The sequence below is a fragment of the Perognathus longimembris genome, chromosome 21, assembly GCF_023159225.1.
Source record: "Perognathus longimembris pacificus isolate PPM17 chromosome 21, ASM2315922v1, whole genome shotgun sequence".
Taxonomy (NCBI): Eukaryota; Metazoa; Chordata; class Mammalia; order Rodentia; family Heteromyidae; genus Perognathus; species Perognathus longimembris.
The window spans coordinates 24,973,606-24,993,474 of record NC_063181.1 but is presented as its reverse complement, the minus strand read 5'-3'; the positions used below and the strand labels follow the sequence as shown (position 1 = coordinate 24,993,474).

The window sequence follows — 19,869 nt, the reverse complement described above, 5'->3', positions numbered from 1 at the left end:
TTCCCACTAGGCCATATCCCCAGCCCCTAGTGTTCTTGATAATGGGCATTCTTACTGGGGTGAGGTGGAATCTCAGTGTTGTTTTGATTTCCATTTAAAATAAATTTTTTTCTTAAAAAGTTTTTTTTTAAAGTAGAATTAACCACCCAAAAGCCAGAAGTAGAGCTGTGGCTCAAGTGGTAGAGCACCAACCTTGTGTGGAAAATCCAAATAACAGTGCCCAGGCCCTGAATTTAAGTCCTAGTACTGGCACAAAAACAAAAAACACTTTATGTCCAGGCTTACTCTGGACATTATGCCCAGACTCTGTTCCATATGCCCTTATATGTTGGTAAGTTTTGTAGATACACTGAAAACTAGTCTTACAACCACTCCCCTTCCTAGAAAAGTGTAATTCAAACATGCAGAAAGTAGAAAGAAGTGTTTCAGGACTAGAAACATTGTTGCTTAGCTCTGCCTGTGTTCATCTGCTTTATTTAGTAGGCAGAAGGGAAAGGGCAATGTTTCTGCATGTAATGACATGAGTTTTACCAGAGGCAATTTACAAATATACTCCCATCATGTAATAGACAAGGAACCCTGTGTGTAGCAATCTCACATTCCTACATTATCCTGACTAGTCTCCAGAGTCCAAGGCATAAAATACCTTGCCCAATTTACCCTGACTTTTGATCTATATTCTGGGCATAAAGTTTGCCAATATCTAATCCTTGTAATTAGTTGCAGGTGTTAAATCCTCAGGGGAAGTGTTGAGTAAGGCATATTAGTTGAGACTAAAATATGTGTGTCCTGATAGAACTATGTCTGAGTTGGCCAAAGAAAGGCCTTGTCCCTTTAATCATATTCTGGTCTTAACAAGATCCTGTGCCCTCAGTTGTCGGGGTGTCTTACTCAGGTACAGTGAATCCAGTTTAATCTTGTTAAGGTTTATGCTGTCAGGCTGCTTGAGTGTCCAGCTGTGATTGGGAATCTGAGTACTACCTGTGACCACATGTTTCTTGTGCCTAATTTCTAAATAGGTCATCTTCTACATGGAAGAAACATGGACTTTGGAGTGTTTCTTGGGTAAGTGTAACTTAATGCATTATTCCACAAGAAGTATACACTGTATTACCTTGATGAAAAGATAGTCCAATTCCATGCCTGCTATATGGCCATAAGTGAAGATGACTAGATTCCTTAGTATCAAGAAAGATAGGAATATTTTCTGTTAATTGGAAGTTTGATTCTAATAAATTGTACCTAGGGAATAGAAATCAGGACCACAGGGGCTGGAGATTTAGCTCAGCAGAAGACCACCTGCCTGGCAAGTGCAAGGCCCCGAGTTCGGTCCTCAGCTCTGGGGAAAAAAAACAAACCATACAAGAAATCAGGACCACACTTGAAGGCCATTGATGAATGTATTACTTATTTCTTAGAAGGAAAAGAACATTGTTCACTATTTTTCTTATTGACTTTCCTGAAATAAGTAGTAGTTTGTAATAAAGACCTCCATTTGAATATGGGGCCCACTATCTACATAGCATGATATGGGGAGGGTTGCCCAATTTCCTTCAGCCTCAGTTTTATCATTTGAAAACAGGAGGTAAACTACCCCCATATAAGTCATAGCTGAGACAGAAGCTCATAGCTGTGACAAAATAATTGATGGGAACAATTGAAAATAAGGAAAGGTTTATTTTGGCTCCTGGCTCAGAGGTTTCATTCGACCCATGATTAACAGCCATTAAAACTGGTGAGGCAGGACATACATCATTCTATGGAAATAGGGAACAGAGGAGACAGCACACCTTGTGGCCATGACAGCCAGTGAGCAAAGAAGGCACCAAGCACGAGATATAACCCCCAAGGGCATGTATTGTCAGACCTACTCCCTTTAACAAGGACCCCTCCCTAAGTTTCTGTCATCTCCCAAGAACTCATCAAATTATGAGGCCAAGGCCCTCAGCTCCAATCTTTTCCTTCAAACTCTACCTTTCAGCATGTCTACATTAAGGACCCATCCTTTCAGAACAAAGCCATAATGAACCTAATAATGGAAAGATCTTATTAGGCTTGATCACCAGTGGTTATGTAGATAAAGCACCTATGATAATACCTAATGTTCCTCTTAATCTTCAACTGTTCTTAAATATCACCAAAATTTGTCTTCTAGGTGGAATACAAATAATAATACTTGGGTAGTAACAGAGGCACTAAAACCTTTAACCGTGAATTTGGACTTCCAAAGAAACAATAAAACTGTTTTCAAGGCTACAAGCTTTGCTGGCTACGTGGGCATGTTAACAGGATTCAAACCAGTAAGGAATCTGTTGTTACATACTTCCAATAAATAGTGTGGTGTCTTGCTTTTATCATCTGTGAAGGGCTGAGTCCAAGAAAATGAGGACTAAAAACAATATGAAGCCCTATTCTATCCCCTGTGTATCGTGTCACTTCCATCAGTACACATAGCAGTGAAATGGTTTCTGAGCCTGGTTTACTAATGAGCATGTGGTCTGAGCAGTTGGGCTGAGAGTCAGCATCTGGGATCCAACCTCAGTCTCCTGCTCACATAGGCCAGTCTTATGTGAGTTCTCTGTTCTTCTCTTTCCTGTCCAAAGTGCCAACAGTAATATCCCATCCATCTTACAGATGTGAAAATGCTTTGAATAATAACAACAAAAGCCTTGTTCTTTTTTTAAAATTTTTATTGTCAAACTGATGTACAGAGAGGTTACAGTTTCATACGTTAGGCATTGGATACATTTAAGCCTTGTTCTTTAAAGTGTTCTTACTATGGTTCTGATATACCACTGTAATGTCCAGAGGGAAGGCCTTAAAGAAAATGGTTGACAATTCTGTTGCTTTGTCTTTCCTCAGGGATTATTTAGTCTTACACTAAATGAACGCTTCAGTATGAATGGCGGTTATCTGGGTGAGTAGTCTGTTCAGATGTGAAATGTCCACAGCCTTTGTAAGAGGATGGCTAGACTGTGTGTGTAGTTTGTTGTTTTTTTTTTGTAGTTGTTGTTGTTGTTGCCAGTCCTAGGGCTTGAACTCAGGGCTTAGGGACTGTCCCTGAGTTTCCTTTGCTCAAGGCTAGTGCTCTACCACTTGAGCCACAGTGCCACTTCTGGCTTTTTCTGTATGTGTGGTACTGAGGAATCAAACCGAGGGTTCCTTGCATGCTAGGCAAGCACTCTACGGCTAAGCCACATTCCCAACCCCTGCTTTTGTAGTTAGTAGAAGTCTTACTCTCTCCAGGTCCTGTAACACTGTGTATATGTGATTTCTTCCAGGTATCCTGGAATGGATTCTGGGAAGGAAAGATGCCATGTGGGTAGGGTTTATCACACGATCAGTTCTGGAAAATAGTACAAGGTGAAGAGATTTACTGCCTTAGTATCACATATTTTGTTTATTTTAAGTTACTTATATAAGGATACAAGCTCCAGCTTAATATCCATAGAGGAACTGTTGCCGAATTTCTTAGGTGAATCTCTGACATGCACAGGGAATCACTCATATTTTCTTTGTGTATGTTGCATGTTCTTGTAGCACTAACAGGAGTTATTTAGAAGTGTTAGAGATATTGATACTATGAAAGGTACCTATATGTTATAGTCTCCTGTGGTGCAAAACTGCTTTTCCTTTAGTTCACACTACATCCAAATGACTTAGAAAAAGGTGGCCTTGACTCAAGATTTAATACTTTCCAAGGATTAAGAGTTATTCTTCACATAATCCACTTTAATTTTTAAGAGCACTCATTTTGAGGGTTGCTTCTTTGTATTTCCAGTCTTATGCACTGTAATTGTTCTGTTGAGGGAACAGGCAAAGACAACAAGGCAGGAAGATCCTCTCAAAGCTATTTCATTTCTCCCTCAGATGAGGGACCTACCACAATTCCCTCTCAGACCTTAGTAGCCACATAAGGAGATTGTTCTTACTAGAATTGTTGTTCACCATGGTTTTGGGGGGGGAAAAAAAGCACATGCCATAGATTCTTTAGTTTCCACAAAACTAGGACATTCACATTCCAACATCTAAAATATGTGCCTTTTTCTTTTAATTCTATAGTTATGAAGAAGCCAAGAATATATTGTCTAAAACTAAGATACTGGCCCCAGCATATTTTATTCTGGGAGGCAACCAGTCTGGGGAGGGTTGTGTGATTACACGAGAAAGAAAAGACTCTTTGGATGTATTTGAGTAAGTACATTTGTTAAAGCAAAAAATGTATAAATGAGAGCCCAGACTGACATAAGTACAGATTTAAGACATGAAGCCTTAGAAGAAATCTCTCAATTACTTTTATTTTATTTTTGAATCTAGACTTAATTCTAAGCAGGGTAGATGGTATCTGGTACAAACAAATTATGACCGATGGAAAAGCCCCTTCTTTCTTGATGATCGCAGAACACCCACACAGATGTGTCTGAACCGCACAACCCAAAAGGTATTTTGCATTGTAATGTGTAAAAAGAAGCCATCTCTTTTAGGAACTTACTTAGTCCTGACATTTTTCTATGACATTCAAAAAAACCTTATTATTTAGTATCTCTAGACAGTCCTCACTGATTCTTCTTGGGTTGTTTTTTTTTGCTAGTAGTTTTGGTTTTTGGAAGAGGTGTGTGTGTGTGTGTGTGTGTGTGTGTGTGTGTGTGTGTGTGTGTGTCTGTGTCTGTGTCTGTGTCTGTGTCTGTGTCTGTGTCTGTCCTGAGGCTTGAACTCAGCCTGGGTACTGTCCATGAACCTTTTTGCTCAATGCTAGCATTGAGCCACAGCTCCATTTCCGGGTCTTGGTGGTTAACTGGAGATAAGAGTCTCACAGATTTTTGCTGCCTCATCTGGCTTTGAACCATGTTCCTTAGATCTCAGCCTCCAGAGTAACTAGGATTACAGGTGTAAGCCTCCATCACTCAACTGTTTTGTTTCATTCCAGCAGTGCTGGGGTTTGGATTCAAGGTCTTGGTCTTGTTACCAGGCACTTTTTCAACTGAGCCATGCCTCTAGCATTTATTTTCTTAAACTCAGAGCCTAGACACTATCCCTGGGCTTTTTGGTTCAAGACTAGTACACTACCACTTGAGTCATAGCTCCACTTCCAACTTTTTTGGTAGTTTATAAGTAGGAGTCTCATGGACTATCCTCTCTGGGCTGGTTTTGAGCAATGGTACTCAGATCTCAGCATCCTGAGTAGCTAGGATTACAGGTGTGAGCCACTGTGAGCAAAATTTTGCTGAAATGTACCTTTTATTACTCTAATGTAAGTAGCATCTGTGAAGTTAAATAACAGGTCAGAATTGAAAAGGAGACAGACAAAAAGAAAATGCATTAGAAGTGCTGTTTCTAGCAGTGAATACAAGGGAAATTCCTTTGGGAAGTTGACTGAACGATGTTCTGGTTGCTAATGACCCATCTGTGTGGATGGATGCTGCTGCCCTCTGTGTTTAATTTACTCAAGGAGACTTTCTTGTGTCCTAGAATCTGTCATTTGCAACTATATATGATGTCCTGTCCACAAAGCCTGTTCTCAACAAGGTATTTACATATACATATATGTATGCACATATATATATATACATACATACATATATATATTTCCTTTTAGGGAAAGTATTTCTTTTTATATTTTTGTCTTCTCTTGCTATCTTGGATCATTTTGAGCTTAGAAATGATATTCAGCTTAAGAATGAACATATTTCAGAGTATTTTAAAATAAGTATTTTGTGTGGCTAAAACCATAACTTTCAAAATATGATAAAGAATGTCCAGATCAGTGTTGTTTCAAGCTTCACATATAAGTAAATATAACCTAAATAAAGGTGTTTACATTAAGTATAGCACTGTACTCCTCACTTTTCCCTGTCTGTTTGACTAACACCTACAATTCAACAAAACAGTCTAAATCCATTTATTGAGCTCTGTGTGTCTGTCAAGGTTAGGATTTCCCCTGGCTCTTTCATGTCCCTTTATCTTTTTTTTTTCCTCCACTGTGTGGACTTGAACTCAGGGCCTGAGCACTGTCCCTGGCTTCTTTTTGCTCAAGGCTAGCACTCTACCACTTGAGCCACAGCACCACTTCCGGCTTTTTCTGTTTATGTTGTGTAAGGAATGGAACCCAGGGCTTCGTGCATGCTAGGCGAGCACTCTACCGCTGAGCCAAATTCCCACCCACCCTCCTTCCCTTATCTTTTTCAACAACTGAGAAGAAACACAGCTTTCTGATTGCTGCGTTGGCTAATCTTTTTTTTTTTTTTGACAGTCCTGGGGATTGGACTCAGGGCCTGAGCACTGTCCCTGGTTTCTTTTTGCTCAAGGCTAGCATTCTACCACTTGAGCCACCGTGCCACTTCTGGCCGTTTTCTGTATATATGTTCCTGGGGAATTAAACCCAGGGCTTCATGTATGTGAGGCAAGCACTCTTGCCACTAGGCCGTATTCCTAGCCTCGGCTCATAGTCTTTGAGAATTCTGCATAGACTCTTCCTACTATCTCATTCCTATCTCCTTTCTCATCATACCTCTGTCTCACAATCTGTAAAACATACCTGGCAGAAATTTTCCTCCCCTGCAGGATCTGGATCAGTACTTAGCTCCTGCCAGACAAAGGCTTCCTTCATCTCACTAACCTGCCACACTGCTCATTTTGTCTACACCAGCCCTGTGTGGGCTCACATAGGTGATTTACATGCTCTGTAAAACACTTGTGTGAGTTTGGCTGTGGGCTTTTGTAATGTGGGTCCCTCCAGTTTCATCACTGTGTTTGAACTGCTGAGGGGCAAGTGAACCAACAGTAACCTCTTTCAACACAATATAATCCTTCAGCTTTGTACAATTGCCTGTTACACACTGAGTAAGGCTAAGTGTGTCTTAATGTTAGTGTGGCAATGTACTGCTTAGGAATAATCTCTTAGAAAGAAACAGGGTTTATCCTAGGGCTATAAATATACCATTGGCCTGGAAGACTGATGTTAGGATGTTTTAATTAATATGATTGTAAAGTATCAGTAGACTATGTTATATATTATTAGTATGTAGTTATTTAATATTAAATAGCTTTCTAAAGCAAATTCTTTAGGGACAGAAATGATACCTTAGAATTGAAAAGTTCTTTAAAAACTTTTCTTTCAGCTGACAGCATTTACTACCTTGATAGATGTTACCAAAGGTCAATATGAAACTTACCTGCGGAATTGCCCAGACCCTTGTATAGGCTGGTGAGCACGCACCCAGCCTACTGCACATGTGTTCTGAGATGTGAAGATGCAATGTCCAGTGAGACTGGCAGGAGCAGCTTCTGGTCTCATCCAGCGGTTGAGAGACTCCAGTCCCATTCTGGTGGGTCATGTGTATGCCCTTCTCAATACATCTACACTTGTAGACTGTTTTTTGCACATAGCAATTGATTCTTCGTATTTACAGGTAACTTTTTTAACTGGAGCAAAGCAGTCATCTAGAATTGCTAAGTATCATTTCACTATAGCATTTGGGAATGGGAATGAAGAGTTAAATCATTGTATGGTTTACAGTGAAAAAAGACTTATGAATTTTTATTTATTTTAAATAAACCAAAGTTCTCTGAAGGTTAATCCATTGCCCTATGGAATGTAAAAATAAATAACCTACATCATTTAGTTTTTCACTTTTATCTATGTGTGTGTGTGTGTGTGTGTCAGTATTTTCCTTCTGGTTTAACTACTAGCAATATACTAATTGCCTCTTGCTGTTATAATGCTGTAATAATGGGCTACTTGACTAAAGGAATGATATAAATTAGTATTTAATGGGGGCTGGGAATGTGGCTTAGTGTTAGAGTGCTTGCCTAGCATTCATGAAGCCCTGGGTTCGATTCCTCAGCACCACATAAGCAGAAAAGGAAGGAAGTGATGCTGCGACTCAAGAGGTAGAGTGCTAGCATTGAGCATAAAAAAAGCCAGGGACAGTGCTCAGGCCCTGAGTCCCAAGCCCCAGGACTGGCAACAAAACCAAATAAAACAAACATTAGTATTTAATGGGCAATAAACATACCTTTAACTGTATAAAGAAGTACACATGTATGCATGCAGGTCTTTTATGAAGAAGATTGAGGTGTTCTCTTTTTCATAATTACCCTACCTGCCACTAACCCCAGGAAATTGCTAACTTCAAAAACAGTTCCAGATTGTGTGAATTAGTAGGCTTATCAAAAACTTAAAAATAAAGCCAGGCACCAGTGGCTCATATCTGCAATCCTAGCTGCTCAGGAGCCTGATATCTGAGGATTATGGTTTGAAGCCAGCCCAGGCAGGAAAGTCTCTTATTTCCAATGAAACACCAGAAAGCCAGAAGTAGAGGTATGCTCACGTGGTAGCCAGCCTTGAGTAAAAAACGCTAAAGGACAGTGCCCAGGGCCTGAGTTCTAGCTTTAGCACCAGCATGCACACACACACACTTGAAAATAGAACTCATTTTAAAATCTTACGAAAATTATCTTTCACTTAATAAGTTTTTTGTACTTCGGATCAACATTTTAAAAAATCTTACTAGATTATATTTTAGTAACAAGCTGTTAACTTTCACAATTAATTATGAAGTAGATGTTAAAAGCTGCATCCACTCTATTTTGTACCATCTCAGTGGTATGGTGATGTGCAGGGAGCGGCTTTCAGAGGTGATGTCAGCCTGCTCATGCATGTTGACTGGGTGTGTATGTGTTGGTTTGAGGGTGGGGGTTATTATTGACAAATACAAGCTGGACATAATATCTGAGTTACAAGTGTTATGTAAGTGGGTTATTAAACAGATGACTAAAGGGTCATAGTCTTACATGACTAATACTTAGTACCTCTTAACTAACCCAATAGTGTCAGCCCAGTTGGCAGGATTTCAGAGACACCATTTCTGCCAGATAGCAGCAGGGCTTTCCCCAGAACAAGAGTAACTGCAGGATTATATTTTAAAAAAGAGGAATTACAAGAGGATCTGTATTAACATAAAATTGGATTAATGAAAAAGAAAAAATTCTTCAGATTTTGACCCTCTTACAGTAATGAAATTAGGTGAACTTGATTTTTTTTTTAATGTAGTGGCCCTTTGATGCTGATGAAGTCAGATGATGATTGGTTTAAGCTAATTCCTCAGGAATAAGGGGAAGAGTAGACGAAATAACTAGCATTGAATTATAACTTGTTTAAAAGTGGTAAAGCAACTCAGTAGTATAAGCCTATTAAATACTTTGTTAAGTACTTAAGCCTAACTAAATATACATTTAGTATATAAAGAAAATGCCTAGGGGAATGTTAACCAAAATGTTGGTCATGGCTCTACCTGGTTACTGGTCAGTCTATTTTAAATTTCAGAGGAAAACAACTTCCCATGGATATTATTTGGACTGTTTTGTTTTTGTTTTAATTTTGCCAGTCCTGGGGCTTGAACTCAAAGCCAGGGCTCTGTCCCTGAGCCTGTCTGTGCTCAAGGCTAACACTCTATTTTATTGCAATTTATTGGAGATAAAGAGTCTAACAGACTTTCCTGCCAGGGCTGGCTTTGAACCATGATCCTCAGATCTCAGCTTCCTGAGTAGCTAAGATTATAGATGTGACCCGCACGGGTGCCTGTTTTATATTTGTTTTGTTTCTGTTTGTTTTTGCCTGTCCTGGGGCTTGGACTCAGGGCCTGAGCACTGTGCCAGGCTTCTTTTTGCTCAAGGCTAGCACTCTACCACTTAAGCCACAGTGCCACTTCTGGCTTTTTCTATTTATGTAGTGCTGAGGAAACGAACCCAGGGTTTCATGCACGCTAGGCAAGCACTCTACGCTGAGCCATATTTCCAGCCTGCAACCATTTTGCTTTTTTAAAAGTATTGACAAAATTAAGATTTAATCTGGACCCTAAGAATGAGCTGCCTAGTTTTAATTTAAGAATTTTTAATTTAAGAAGTGAATCACGGTGCTGGGGATATAGCCTAGTGGCAAGAGTGCCTGCCTCGGATACACGAGGCCCTAGGTTCGATTCCCCAGCACCACATATACAGAAAACGGCCAGAAGCGGCGCTGTGGCTCAAGTGGCAGAGTGCTAGCCTTGAGCGGGAAGAAGCCAGGGACAGTGCTCAGGCCCTGAGTCCAAGGCCCAGGACTGGCCAAAAAAAAAAAAAAAAGAAGTGAATCACATCTATATTCCTTCACCCGTGCAGCTCAAAGTCCTAATAGCTGCTGTTGTCGCCTGTGCTCACTGTATGCCAGGCCTCACACAGGTGGAGCTCAAATACAGAAACCTATTTCATTTTCTCAACAAACCCAGGTCTGCCTGAAGTCTCCCTTAGCAGCAGTGAATGGAAGTTTCAGTGACTTGCTCTATGTTGGACTGAGAGTAGGGGTGAGGATGGAGATGTGGTAGTGTGCAGCTCTAAGCTTTCACCACAACACTGGTGTGAAACTACAAGTGGAACAGGCTGTCTTACATTACATAGGACACCCCCACTTGTGGATACCCCCAGACTGTGGTGCTGACTGTGTCACCACTTGGGCTCAGCCATCTGCTGGTTCTTGGTAACACACATGCTTCTGTGGGCACCTTTTGGGTTTAGGAGCCAGTGACAATGTGTTCATCTGACAGGTTACTTTGTTTCTGACTAGCCTAAGTCCAAAATATGTTCACCTTGGGATTTACCAAAGAACCTCAGTCCTTTCTGTACTTGTAACTAGCACCATATTAAACATATAAACAATAGCTGGGTGTCAGTGGTTTATGCCTGTAATCCTAGCTAGTCAGGAGGCTGGTATCTGAAGATCGCAGTTCAAAGCCAGCCCAGGTAGGAAAGTCTGTGAAACTCTTATCTCCAATTACTAGTGGTAGAGCATTAACCTGGAGTGCAAACACTTAGGAATAGTGCCCAGACCCTGAGCTCAAGCCCCATAATACACACACACACACACACACACACACACACACACACACACACACACACAGCCCCAATATACTTTTGAGTCACTGCATAGAAAAGCTCAGGCAGTTGTTACTGAAGTTAGTCCCACAGTGTGGGAGAGATAGTGTTTTTTTGAGGTCCATTTATACAATGTGAGTTTAGCATTATATGTAGCAAAGTGGCCCATCATCAACAAGCCTGGAGAGATTATGGGGCTCCAACATGAAGAAAGTTGTCAGTTGACAAGAGAGGAGTGTTTTTCCATAGGGCATTCAGAACAGAGATCATCCATCATCTCCCTTCAGTGTAAAAGGCTGCAAGGCTGGAAAGACCACCCGGAGCAGTGTTACCATTTCTGGAGCTTTGCTATGCTTGAGGTTCCTCAGTTGTGATATAGTTCCAATAGTGTGTGACATCCATTTGTCCCGTTCCATTGACCTCCTTACTAAGTGTGAGAGGCAAGTAGGACTGGTGTGAAACTAAAGCTCATGCTGATTGGTGTGTTTAGACCCCGGAGTTCACCAGCACCCATGGAGATGGGGCAGGGAAGCTGGGTTGCTTACAAGTAGGTAAGATCTCAGACTAAGCACAGGGGTTTTTGTTGTTTTTGTCAGTCATGGGGCCTGAACTCAAGGCCTGGGCACTGTCCCTGAGCTCTTTTGCTCAAGGCTAGCTAGTGCTCTACCACATTGAGCCACAGGGCCACTTCTGCTTTTCTGGTGGTTAATTGGAAGTAAAAATCTCACTGATTTTCCTGTTGGATCTGGCTTTGAAACATGATTCTTAGATCTCAGCCTCCTGAGTAGCTAGGATTACAGATGGGAGCCACCAGCATCCAGCCAGGTGCAATTTTCTATTGGGTCTTGGACCTGGGCTTCAGGTGTGCCTTGAGATACTATTCTTTAGACCTAGGGCAGTCTATCAGGGGCCTAGACCCGTAGGTCCTTGGGTCAGCTACCTCCTGTAACACCAGACTCCTCTGAGGCTCTTTGGAAGGCAGCCTTGAACAAAGTGCATTAGAATACATCTCCCAAGCATCTCAGCAAGCTGGGGGAGGAGTGGCATGATGAAGCAAGTTCGTGTAAATCACCAGCTTGTGGACTAAGAGAGGGCCTGGGTTCACTAAGTTTTGCCACATCAAGATACCTTGTTATTTAACCCCACCTTTTTTTCACACCTTAAACTTTTCTTGATGGCCCTGGTCCTTGCTGCCAGCAATGACATTCAGAAGTTACTAGAAAGCTCCCCTAGAATAGTGGAGCAAGACCAATCAGGTGTTGGGCTGGATGCTAGTTGCTCCTACCTGTAATCCTAGCTACTTTGGAGGCTGAAACCAGGAGAACCACAGTTCAAGGCCAAACCATGCAAGACCCCTTTTCAACCAATAGCTAGGTATGATGAAAAATGCCCATCGATTATCTTAGAGGTCCAGTTGTGGGTTCCAGGCCAGTTTGGGCAGGATAGTCTTTAAGACCCTTGTTTCAGTGGAAGAAAATGGTGTAGTGGAGCATGTTTGTGATCCCAGCTGTAATGGGAAGAGAAAATATAAGAGCATACAGTGCAGGTGCAACCCGAGCAGGAAGCAACACTATCTCAAGAAAGCAGTGCAAAAGCAGGGCTAGATGTGTGGCTCAGTGGAAGAGTACTTGGTAAGTATGAAGCTTTGAGCTCAAACCCTATTAGGACAAAAAAAAAAAAAAAAGATCAGCCCCAGTACCACCAAAAGTTTTTAATATTTTATATTTTAGTGAAAGAAAAAGTTGTAAGTCTTCAAATATAATTTCAACTGGGATGGCTTTAAAATACGGTTTCAATTTATTCAAGGCTAGTACATTCAATAGTAGAAGGTTTGCCTAGCATGTACAAGGCCTTCAATTCAGTCAACACTACTAACTTTTTAAAAAGTAGGAAGGACCTGAACACTGGTGGCTCATGCCTATAATCCTAGATACTCAGGAAACTGAGATCTGAGGATCATGCTTCAAAAGCCAGCCTGGGCATGAAAGGCCAGTGACACTCATCTCCAATTAACCACGAAAAACAAACCAGAAGTGGAGTGATGGCTTAAGCAGTAGAGCATTAGCCTTTGGCAAAAAAGCTAAAGGATAGTGCCCAGCCTGAGTTCATGCCCCAGGACCAGCATGCATGCGCGTACACACACACATACACATGTGCACACAGATACACACACAGACACAGACACACAAAGGGAAGGAAAGAGAGGATGAGATAAAGATCTTCTAAGTTACATTTTTAATTTTTAAATATAAAGAAAATGTAATGAGATTTTCACCATGCCACTGCCTGTCCTGTATTTATCTCCACGCATCCTCTTCTCTGGGTTCCATGGCATACAATGGGCTGGAAGATGTGGGTGCTCTGAAGCATTTTCCAGCAGCAGGTGGGCGGGATGGCTTAGGCCCTGTGGTCTTCCCACTTCTATTTTAAACTAAGGGCTTAACTTCAACTTTCTCTAAGGCTTTCTCTAGCTTTAGGGTTCTGTATTTAAATTATCACTCAGGTTACCAGAAGGTTGGAGTTAATCACATCAAAAATGTATATATCATACACAAAATAAATATAACAGAAAATAATACAATGTGAATATGTAAAGGTAGCTAAGATTACAGGCATGAGCCATAGGCACCAGCTTCATTTTCAGTTCTTTATGCATACTGACTTCACACTTTGCACATCCACACCAAGTTGAGAGAGACAGGTGTACCAGTCCTAGTGCTGTCCCTGCACAAGTATACTGTTCTACCACATGAGCCATAATTCCACTTGGGGCTTTTTGGTGGTTAATTGGAGATAGGAGTCTCATACTTTCCTGACCAGTCTTGCTTTGCACTGAAATAATTAGATCTCAGCCTCCTGAGATTACAGGTGTGAGCTACTCGCATCGTGCCATACAGTAATTTTTAAGTGAAATGATTCATTGCCAGTTGTTGGGAGCCGAGCTAGCAGCTAAGCTCATCCTGACCTCTGGCTGTGCCGATGTCTCCAAGAGCTAGCAGCTAAGCTCATCCTGACCTCTGGCTGTGCCGATGTCTCCAAGATGTCGGGAGCCAAACCTGCACCTAGGTTCATTATCACCTCTGGCTGTGCTGTTACCGCCAGGATATGCTAAAGGCAAGGACAATTGTTCACAGCCACTATCCGGAATTGCTTTGCTATGTCTCCACCTTGCTATGTCCACCGGAGTAGATTCCTATGTTAATCAAACTTGTCCGGTGTTTACTGTGATGCTAAAGGAAAGAACAATTGTTCACAGCCACTATCCGGAATTGCTTTGCTATGTCCCCACCTTGCTATGTCCGCTGGAGTAGATTCCTATGTTAATCAACCTTGTCCTGTGTCTACTGTAATCAAATGTTGCAAACTTCAAAGCCTCTTTATGTTCTGGAATTTTAACAATCCTATGCTATTCCCTGGTTCCAAAACTGCATATAAGCTGGGAGTGAGAATAAACTGTTGCTGCAGTCTTGAGGTTCAACCTTGCGGCTGCAGACCTCCCATACCCCATCTTTGCCTCTTGTCTTTTTTCTCTTGCCTTATTTTTCCTTTTCCTTAATCCTCGCCGCCCCTCAGTCAGGATTCCCGTTTCCCTGCTGGCTGGCCCGGCAGGGCCAGTGAGTGAAAGTTAAGAGACCTGTGCTGGCATAGGCTCTGCCATCTATTTTTCTACATTTAAAATGTGAAAAAACTGTCACTGAAAAAATTTTAATGTATGCAAGACTTTTAGGATTGCCAGAAACAAAGGTTAATAGTCCTTCAATATGTGCCTAGTTTTTATTTTTAGTAGAAGTTTATGAAAATCATATTAGTATGTGCTGAACTATTGCCTTATAGGCCAGGTAGAAAGTTGTATTTTAGGGGCTGGGGATATGTCCTAGTGGCAAGAGCGCTTGCCTCGTATACATGAAGCCCTGGGTTCGATTCCCAAGCACCACATATACAGAAAATGGCCAGAAGTGGCGCTGTGGCTCAAGTGTCAGAGTGCTAGCCTTGAGCAAAAAGAAGCCAGGGACAGTGCTCAGGCCCTGAGTCCAAGGCCCAGGACTGGCAAAAAAAAAAAGAAAAAAAAAAGGAAATTTGTATCTTAAATTGTTCTTCAGTCAGTTTGTTCTGTCATGACCAGAATCTAATGACAGGGAAAGTATTTTAAAATTATCTCTTTAATCTGTCAGTACACTAAGATAATTCAATGGATTTTTTACTTGGCTACTTTACTTGGATTTATTTTTTCAAGTAAGCTATTTAAAGTAAAAAATCTAGCACTGAAAATGCACAGAAGAGCCAATAAAAAACAGCATCAGTGGTCAGGAGCCAGTGGCTCACACCCGTAATTCTAGCTTCTCAGGAAGCTGAGACCTTAGGATTGCAGTTCAAAGCCAGGCAGGGAAGCCTGTGAAGGTCTGATCTCCAATTAACCACAAAAACCAAACCAAACCAAAACAAAACCTGGAAGTAGGGCTGTGGCTCAAGCAATTGAGTACTAGCCTTGAATAAAAAGGGAGCTAGGCACAGATGTCTCATGCCTATAATCCTAGCTACTGAGGCTGAGACCCGAGGATCGTGGTTTGAAACCAACCCTGGCAGGAAAGTCAGTAAGAGTCTAATCTTCAGTTAACCACCAGAGAACTGGAAGTGGCGCTGTAGCTTAAAGTGGTAGAGCAATAGCCTTGAGGAGAAAAGCTCCCAGGCCTTGAGTTGAAGGCCAAGAACAGGAATCTGTAAATTAAATAATTAAAGACAGATTTCAAGTGGCACCAGTGGCATATGCCATAATGCTATTTATGAGATTATGGTTTGAAACCAGCTCAGGCAAAAAAAATTCATGAAATAGCCAAAAAATTCATGAAAATAGCCAGACAAAAGTCAACGTACAGGAGTGGAGTAAATAGGAGAGCAGCTGAGTGAGGGCAAAAGGAAAAAAAAAATTCAGCTGGTTATTTGAATCATAACTGCAGCAATTAATTTGGAACACATTTTGTGTAAAATGTTTGTAGACTTGTCAAGGTAGTCATAAAATAACAAATGTATGCTTTTCTGAAATTATTCTTTGATTTTACTTGTGGTTGGTAGTTCATTTTTTTTTTTTTTTTTTTTACAGAACCTCTTATCCCATTCAAATTAAAATGAAGTTAAAACTATCAGCAAGAACTGTGGACAATGTTTTATTTAGCTTTGAAAAACTGGGAGCTGCAGCTCTTTGCCAAGTCCTGTTAAGGCCAAATGAGTTTAGAATGTTTTATCTATTTGTGCTTGCTTTACATATTGTTAGGAAGTTTAATCGTGATTTTAAATTTTTATTAATGAAGCTAAATGTCTTGTGCACTACAGAGTCAAAGCTTTTGTTAGTTTGACTTACATTTGCATCACATGTGTTTTTACTAGCTATACACTGGTGCAACTTGAGTCCTAAAGTCACTCAAGGGCTATCAATCTTAGTCATCTTAAAATGTTTTTCTTTGTTTTGTTTTTTCCAGTCTTGGGCCTTGAACTCAGGGCCTGAGCCCTGTCCTTGGCTTCGTTTTGCTCAAGGCTAGCACTCTGCCACTTGGGCCACAGCACCACTTCTGGCCATTTTCTGTCTATGTGGTGCTGGGGAATTGAACCCAGGGCCTCATGTATACAGGGCAAGCACTCCTGCCACTAGGCCATATCCCCAGCCCTTAAAATGTTTTGAAATCAGTATTTGTTATCATAAAACGTTTAAAAATTTCCATACCATGATTTTCATCATCTTTTTTTTGTCTTGTCAGCTGTGTGGCTTAAACTCAAACTAGGGTTTGGGCTCTTTCCCTGAGCTTTTTGTTGAAGGCTAGTGCTCTACCACTTTGAACCACAATGCCACTTCTGGTTTTCAGGTGGTTAACTTTCACAGACTTTCTTGCCTGGGTTGGCCTCAAATTTTGATCCTACCCGTTTTGATTTCTTTGAAGGGTTCTAAAGTATATTGATGGATAGTTTGTTTTCAGAGTTTTTTCAGTGATACATCTTTTATTTGAATACCCTCTTCATTTACCATGCAAGTTTATATAGCTAGAAAGACAAGATGTAGTTAGCCACATGCTTATTTGGAAAGGTACTACACACCTTACAAAATGTCTGAATTATTGCATATTCCACCAATAGTGTAGAAAGTGCATTTCTTCCAAGATTCTCAGAAATATCAAATCCAGCGGACCTGGTCATCAATAAACCTTTGTGCCAGCCATGGTGGCACCTGTAATCTCAACACTCAAGCAGCAGAATTAAGATTGTGAGTTTTAGAGTCCAGCCTTGACTCAAAACCTACACTCATTATGTTGTGAACAGCAGGACCAAGATAAATATACCTAGAAATTCTGATCTGAAAGTACAGAAAAGAAAAAAAGTGAGTCCCATATTAACTAGAAAGTCTTGGCAGCTGACCTGTATTTCAGACCATGTTGAATTCAGTAAGTTCAACACAATGCAAACCTACTATGTACTAGTCATCGTACTATGTTGGTTAAGACAGCCCCTTTCCTCAAGAATCTTACGGCTTGAGAATGAGGAAGGTAAACAGGCAATGTGGCCAAGGTAGGGGTGGGCAGGGCAAACAGTAATGAAAACTGCCATTGTCAAACAATGCACTGTAGTTTTAAAGATGTAGGACATTGATGCATGAAGAAATGGAATTCCTGGTAAGACTGAATATGAAGCACAGAAGTAGGATATATTATGACAACTTCAGAGAACAAGTTGTAGGTAGCCTGCAGTGAATAGGTGCTATAAAGCTAGAGAGTTAACACATGTATCTAGAGCTCTATAATTACCATTTTGCAAATCACTTGGAAAGATAATCTTGCTTAACATTTGGCATACTCTCTTGGTTGCTGAATCACTGAATTCAAGAAGTTTTGGGGAACAACTTACTCCTGAAGAGAGTAAGAAAAAGGTTCCTTTTCTTTGTCCTTCCAAGAACACCTTTTGTAATGTTACTCTGTTCACAGACAGAACCAGGCTGCAGGGACACAGGAGCTGATTTGTGTTTTGGTGATGCTGAGGACCAAACTCAGAATCTTAAAACATGCTGGGCAAGCACTTGATCACTGAACTAACACATCCAGCCAGCTTTTTGTTGGCTATTTTGGAGATAGTCTTCTAGACTTTTCTGCCTGGGCTGGATTTGAACCCTGATCCTTTGCATCCAGGACTCCTGAGCAGCTAGGGCAAGAGCAGTGTAATATTTGCAACAGTGTGTCCCAAACAGGGAAGTGTCAGGTGAGAAAAATGAAGATACATGCTAACTCTTCCTTTTCAACTCTACTGAAGTCATATGCATTGATTTTATATTTGTAGTGGATCCAATAATGAGACAGAATTAAAATTATTGTGAAACCTTTCAATAAGACCAGGTTTTTAAGACTGCCTGCTAATGCTGGGCACTAGTGGCTAATACTGATAATCCTAGATACTCAGAAGGATGAAATCTGAGGAAATCCTAACCCAGCCAGGACAGTAAAGTTTTTGAGACACTTATCTGCAATGTACTACCAAAAGAATCAGAAGTGGAGCTGTGTCTCAAGCAGTACAGCACTAGTGTTGAACATAAAACCCAGGGAGAATGCCCAGGACAAGTTCAAGCCCTAGTACTGGCACCAAAAAACAGAGATCCTGTTTTCCACTAAAATGCCCCTGCTCTCATAAAAAATGCTGACATAGAAAAAAAAAAGACGTCTAAAGAGATGTTCAATGAACAACAACGAAGACTTTAACTCTCTCATTGGGATATTCTCCACATTTACTCAACAGATACCAAAACCCCAAATTCCAAGGGCTGCTGTTACGGAGCTTACATGTCAGGGGTAGAAGGGATTAAACTCAGGGTCTCCTTGATAGGCAAGCATGGTACCACTTGAGCTATTCCTTAAGTCACTTTGTTCAGCTTGCTTTTAAGGTAGGAACTCAATGTTAACTTCATCTAGAACTTTGACCCTGAATATCTGAACACCTCTGCCTCCTGAGTTGCTGGGATTACAGGTGTGTACCACCACATCTATACCCTAATCTGAATGTCTGAATTTGGACAAATACTTCTGAAAAATCTTTTTACATGAAAATCTGTACAACCAGTTAGGCTACCAGGGAATAGGTTTTGCATTATGAAAACAAGTAGACAGCTTACCTGTTTGGTTAGAAATCATTTATATCCTAAAACTGGCCTTCCTGGTCTATTACTAAAACTTAAGATCAAATGCAATATAAAGATAAAACACAAAGTGTGCTGGGAGCTGGTGGTTTATGTATGTAATCCTAGCTAGCTACTTATGAGGCTGAGATCTGCGAATCATGGCTTCAATACAGCGGGGGCAGCAAATTCCCTGTGAGACTCTATGTCTGTAAGCTTATAGAATGTCCCCGGCTCATACATAAGATCTGCCCTTGGCTGAAGATACTTGAGGGGCAGGCTGAGCACCTCCCACCTTAGTTGCATGAGGATATAAAGACCCCCCTGAGAGAAAGATCAGGTGCCATTTTCCTTTCCTCTGTGGGAACTTGGCCTTGCCTGCCCTGCTGGCAATAAACTCTTTTGCTCTATGTGACTTCGCCTACTGTCTTGGTTCTTCTGGGATAATTTTCCTTTCAATGTCAAATTAACCACCCTCAAACTGGAAGTGAAGCCTTGAGCAGAAGAGGTTAGGGAAGGGCTCAGGCCCTGAGTTCAAGCCCCACAACTGCCAAAAACCAAGCAAAATCCTCCAAAGTTTTTAATGATTTATCTATTGGACTCTTGTATAATAAAAAGAATATTCGTGTGATATAACCAAACGTCAATTTGAAATTTTTTAATTAAAAAAGATACTTGAAATGCTAATTCTCTAACTTATAAATTGTGTTGTTCTTTTATCAAACATTTTTTTTTTTTTTTTTGCCAGTCCTGGGGCTTGGACTCAGGGCCTGAGCACTGTCCCTGGCTTCTTTTTGCTCAAGGCTTAGCACTCTACC

At 40.9% G+C, this 19,869-nt stretch overlaps 1 protein-coding gene across 1 annotated transcript in view; it reads left to right on the top strand.

Moving 5' to 3' along the window:
- Asah1 (N-acylsphingosine amidohydrolase 1) overlaps window positions 1-7,635 on the top strand; it is a 28,916-nt gene extending 21,281 nt beyond the window's left edge. Inside the window, exons 7-14 of the mRNA XM_048330478.1 lie at window positions 1,020-1,065; window positions 2,156-2,300; window positions 2,863-2,917; window positions 3,282-3,363; window positions 4,063-4,194; window positions 4,318-4,441; window positions 5,470-5,526; window positions 7,119-7,635. Of these exons, the coding sequence (XP_048186435.1) occupies window positions 1,020-1,065; window positions 2,156-2,300; window positions 2,863-2,917; window positions 3,282-3,363; window positions 4,063-4,194; window positions 4,318-4,441; window positions 5,470-5,526; window positions 7,119-7,208 (731 nt within the window). The 3' untranslated portion in view covers window positions 7,209-7,635. The remainder of the gene's footprint in view (window positions 1-1,019; window positions 1,066-2,155; window positions 2,301-2,862; window positions 2,918-3,281; window positions 3,364-4,062; window positions 4,195-4,317; window positions 4,442-5,469; window positions 5,527-7,118) is intronic.
- The last annotated feature ends 12,234 nt before the right edge of the window (window positions 7,636-19,869 follow it).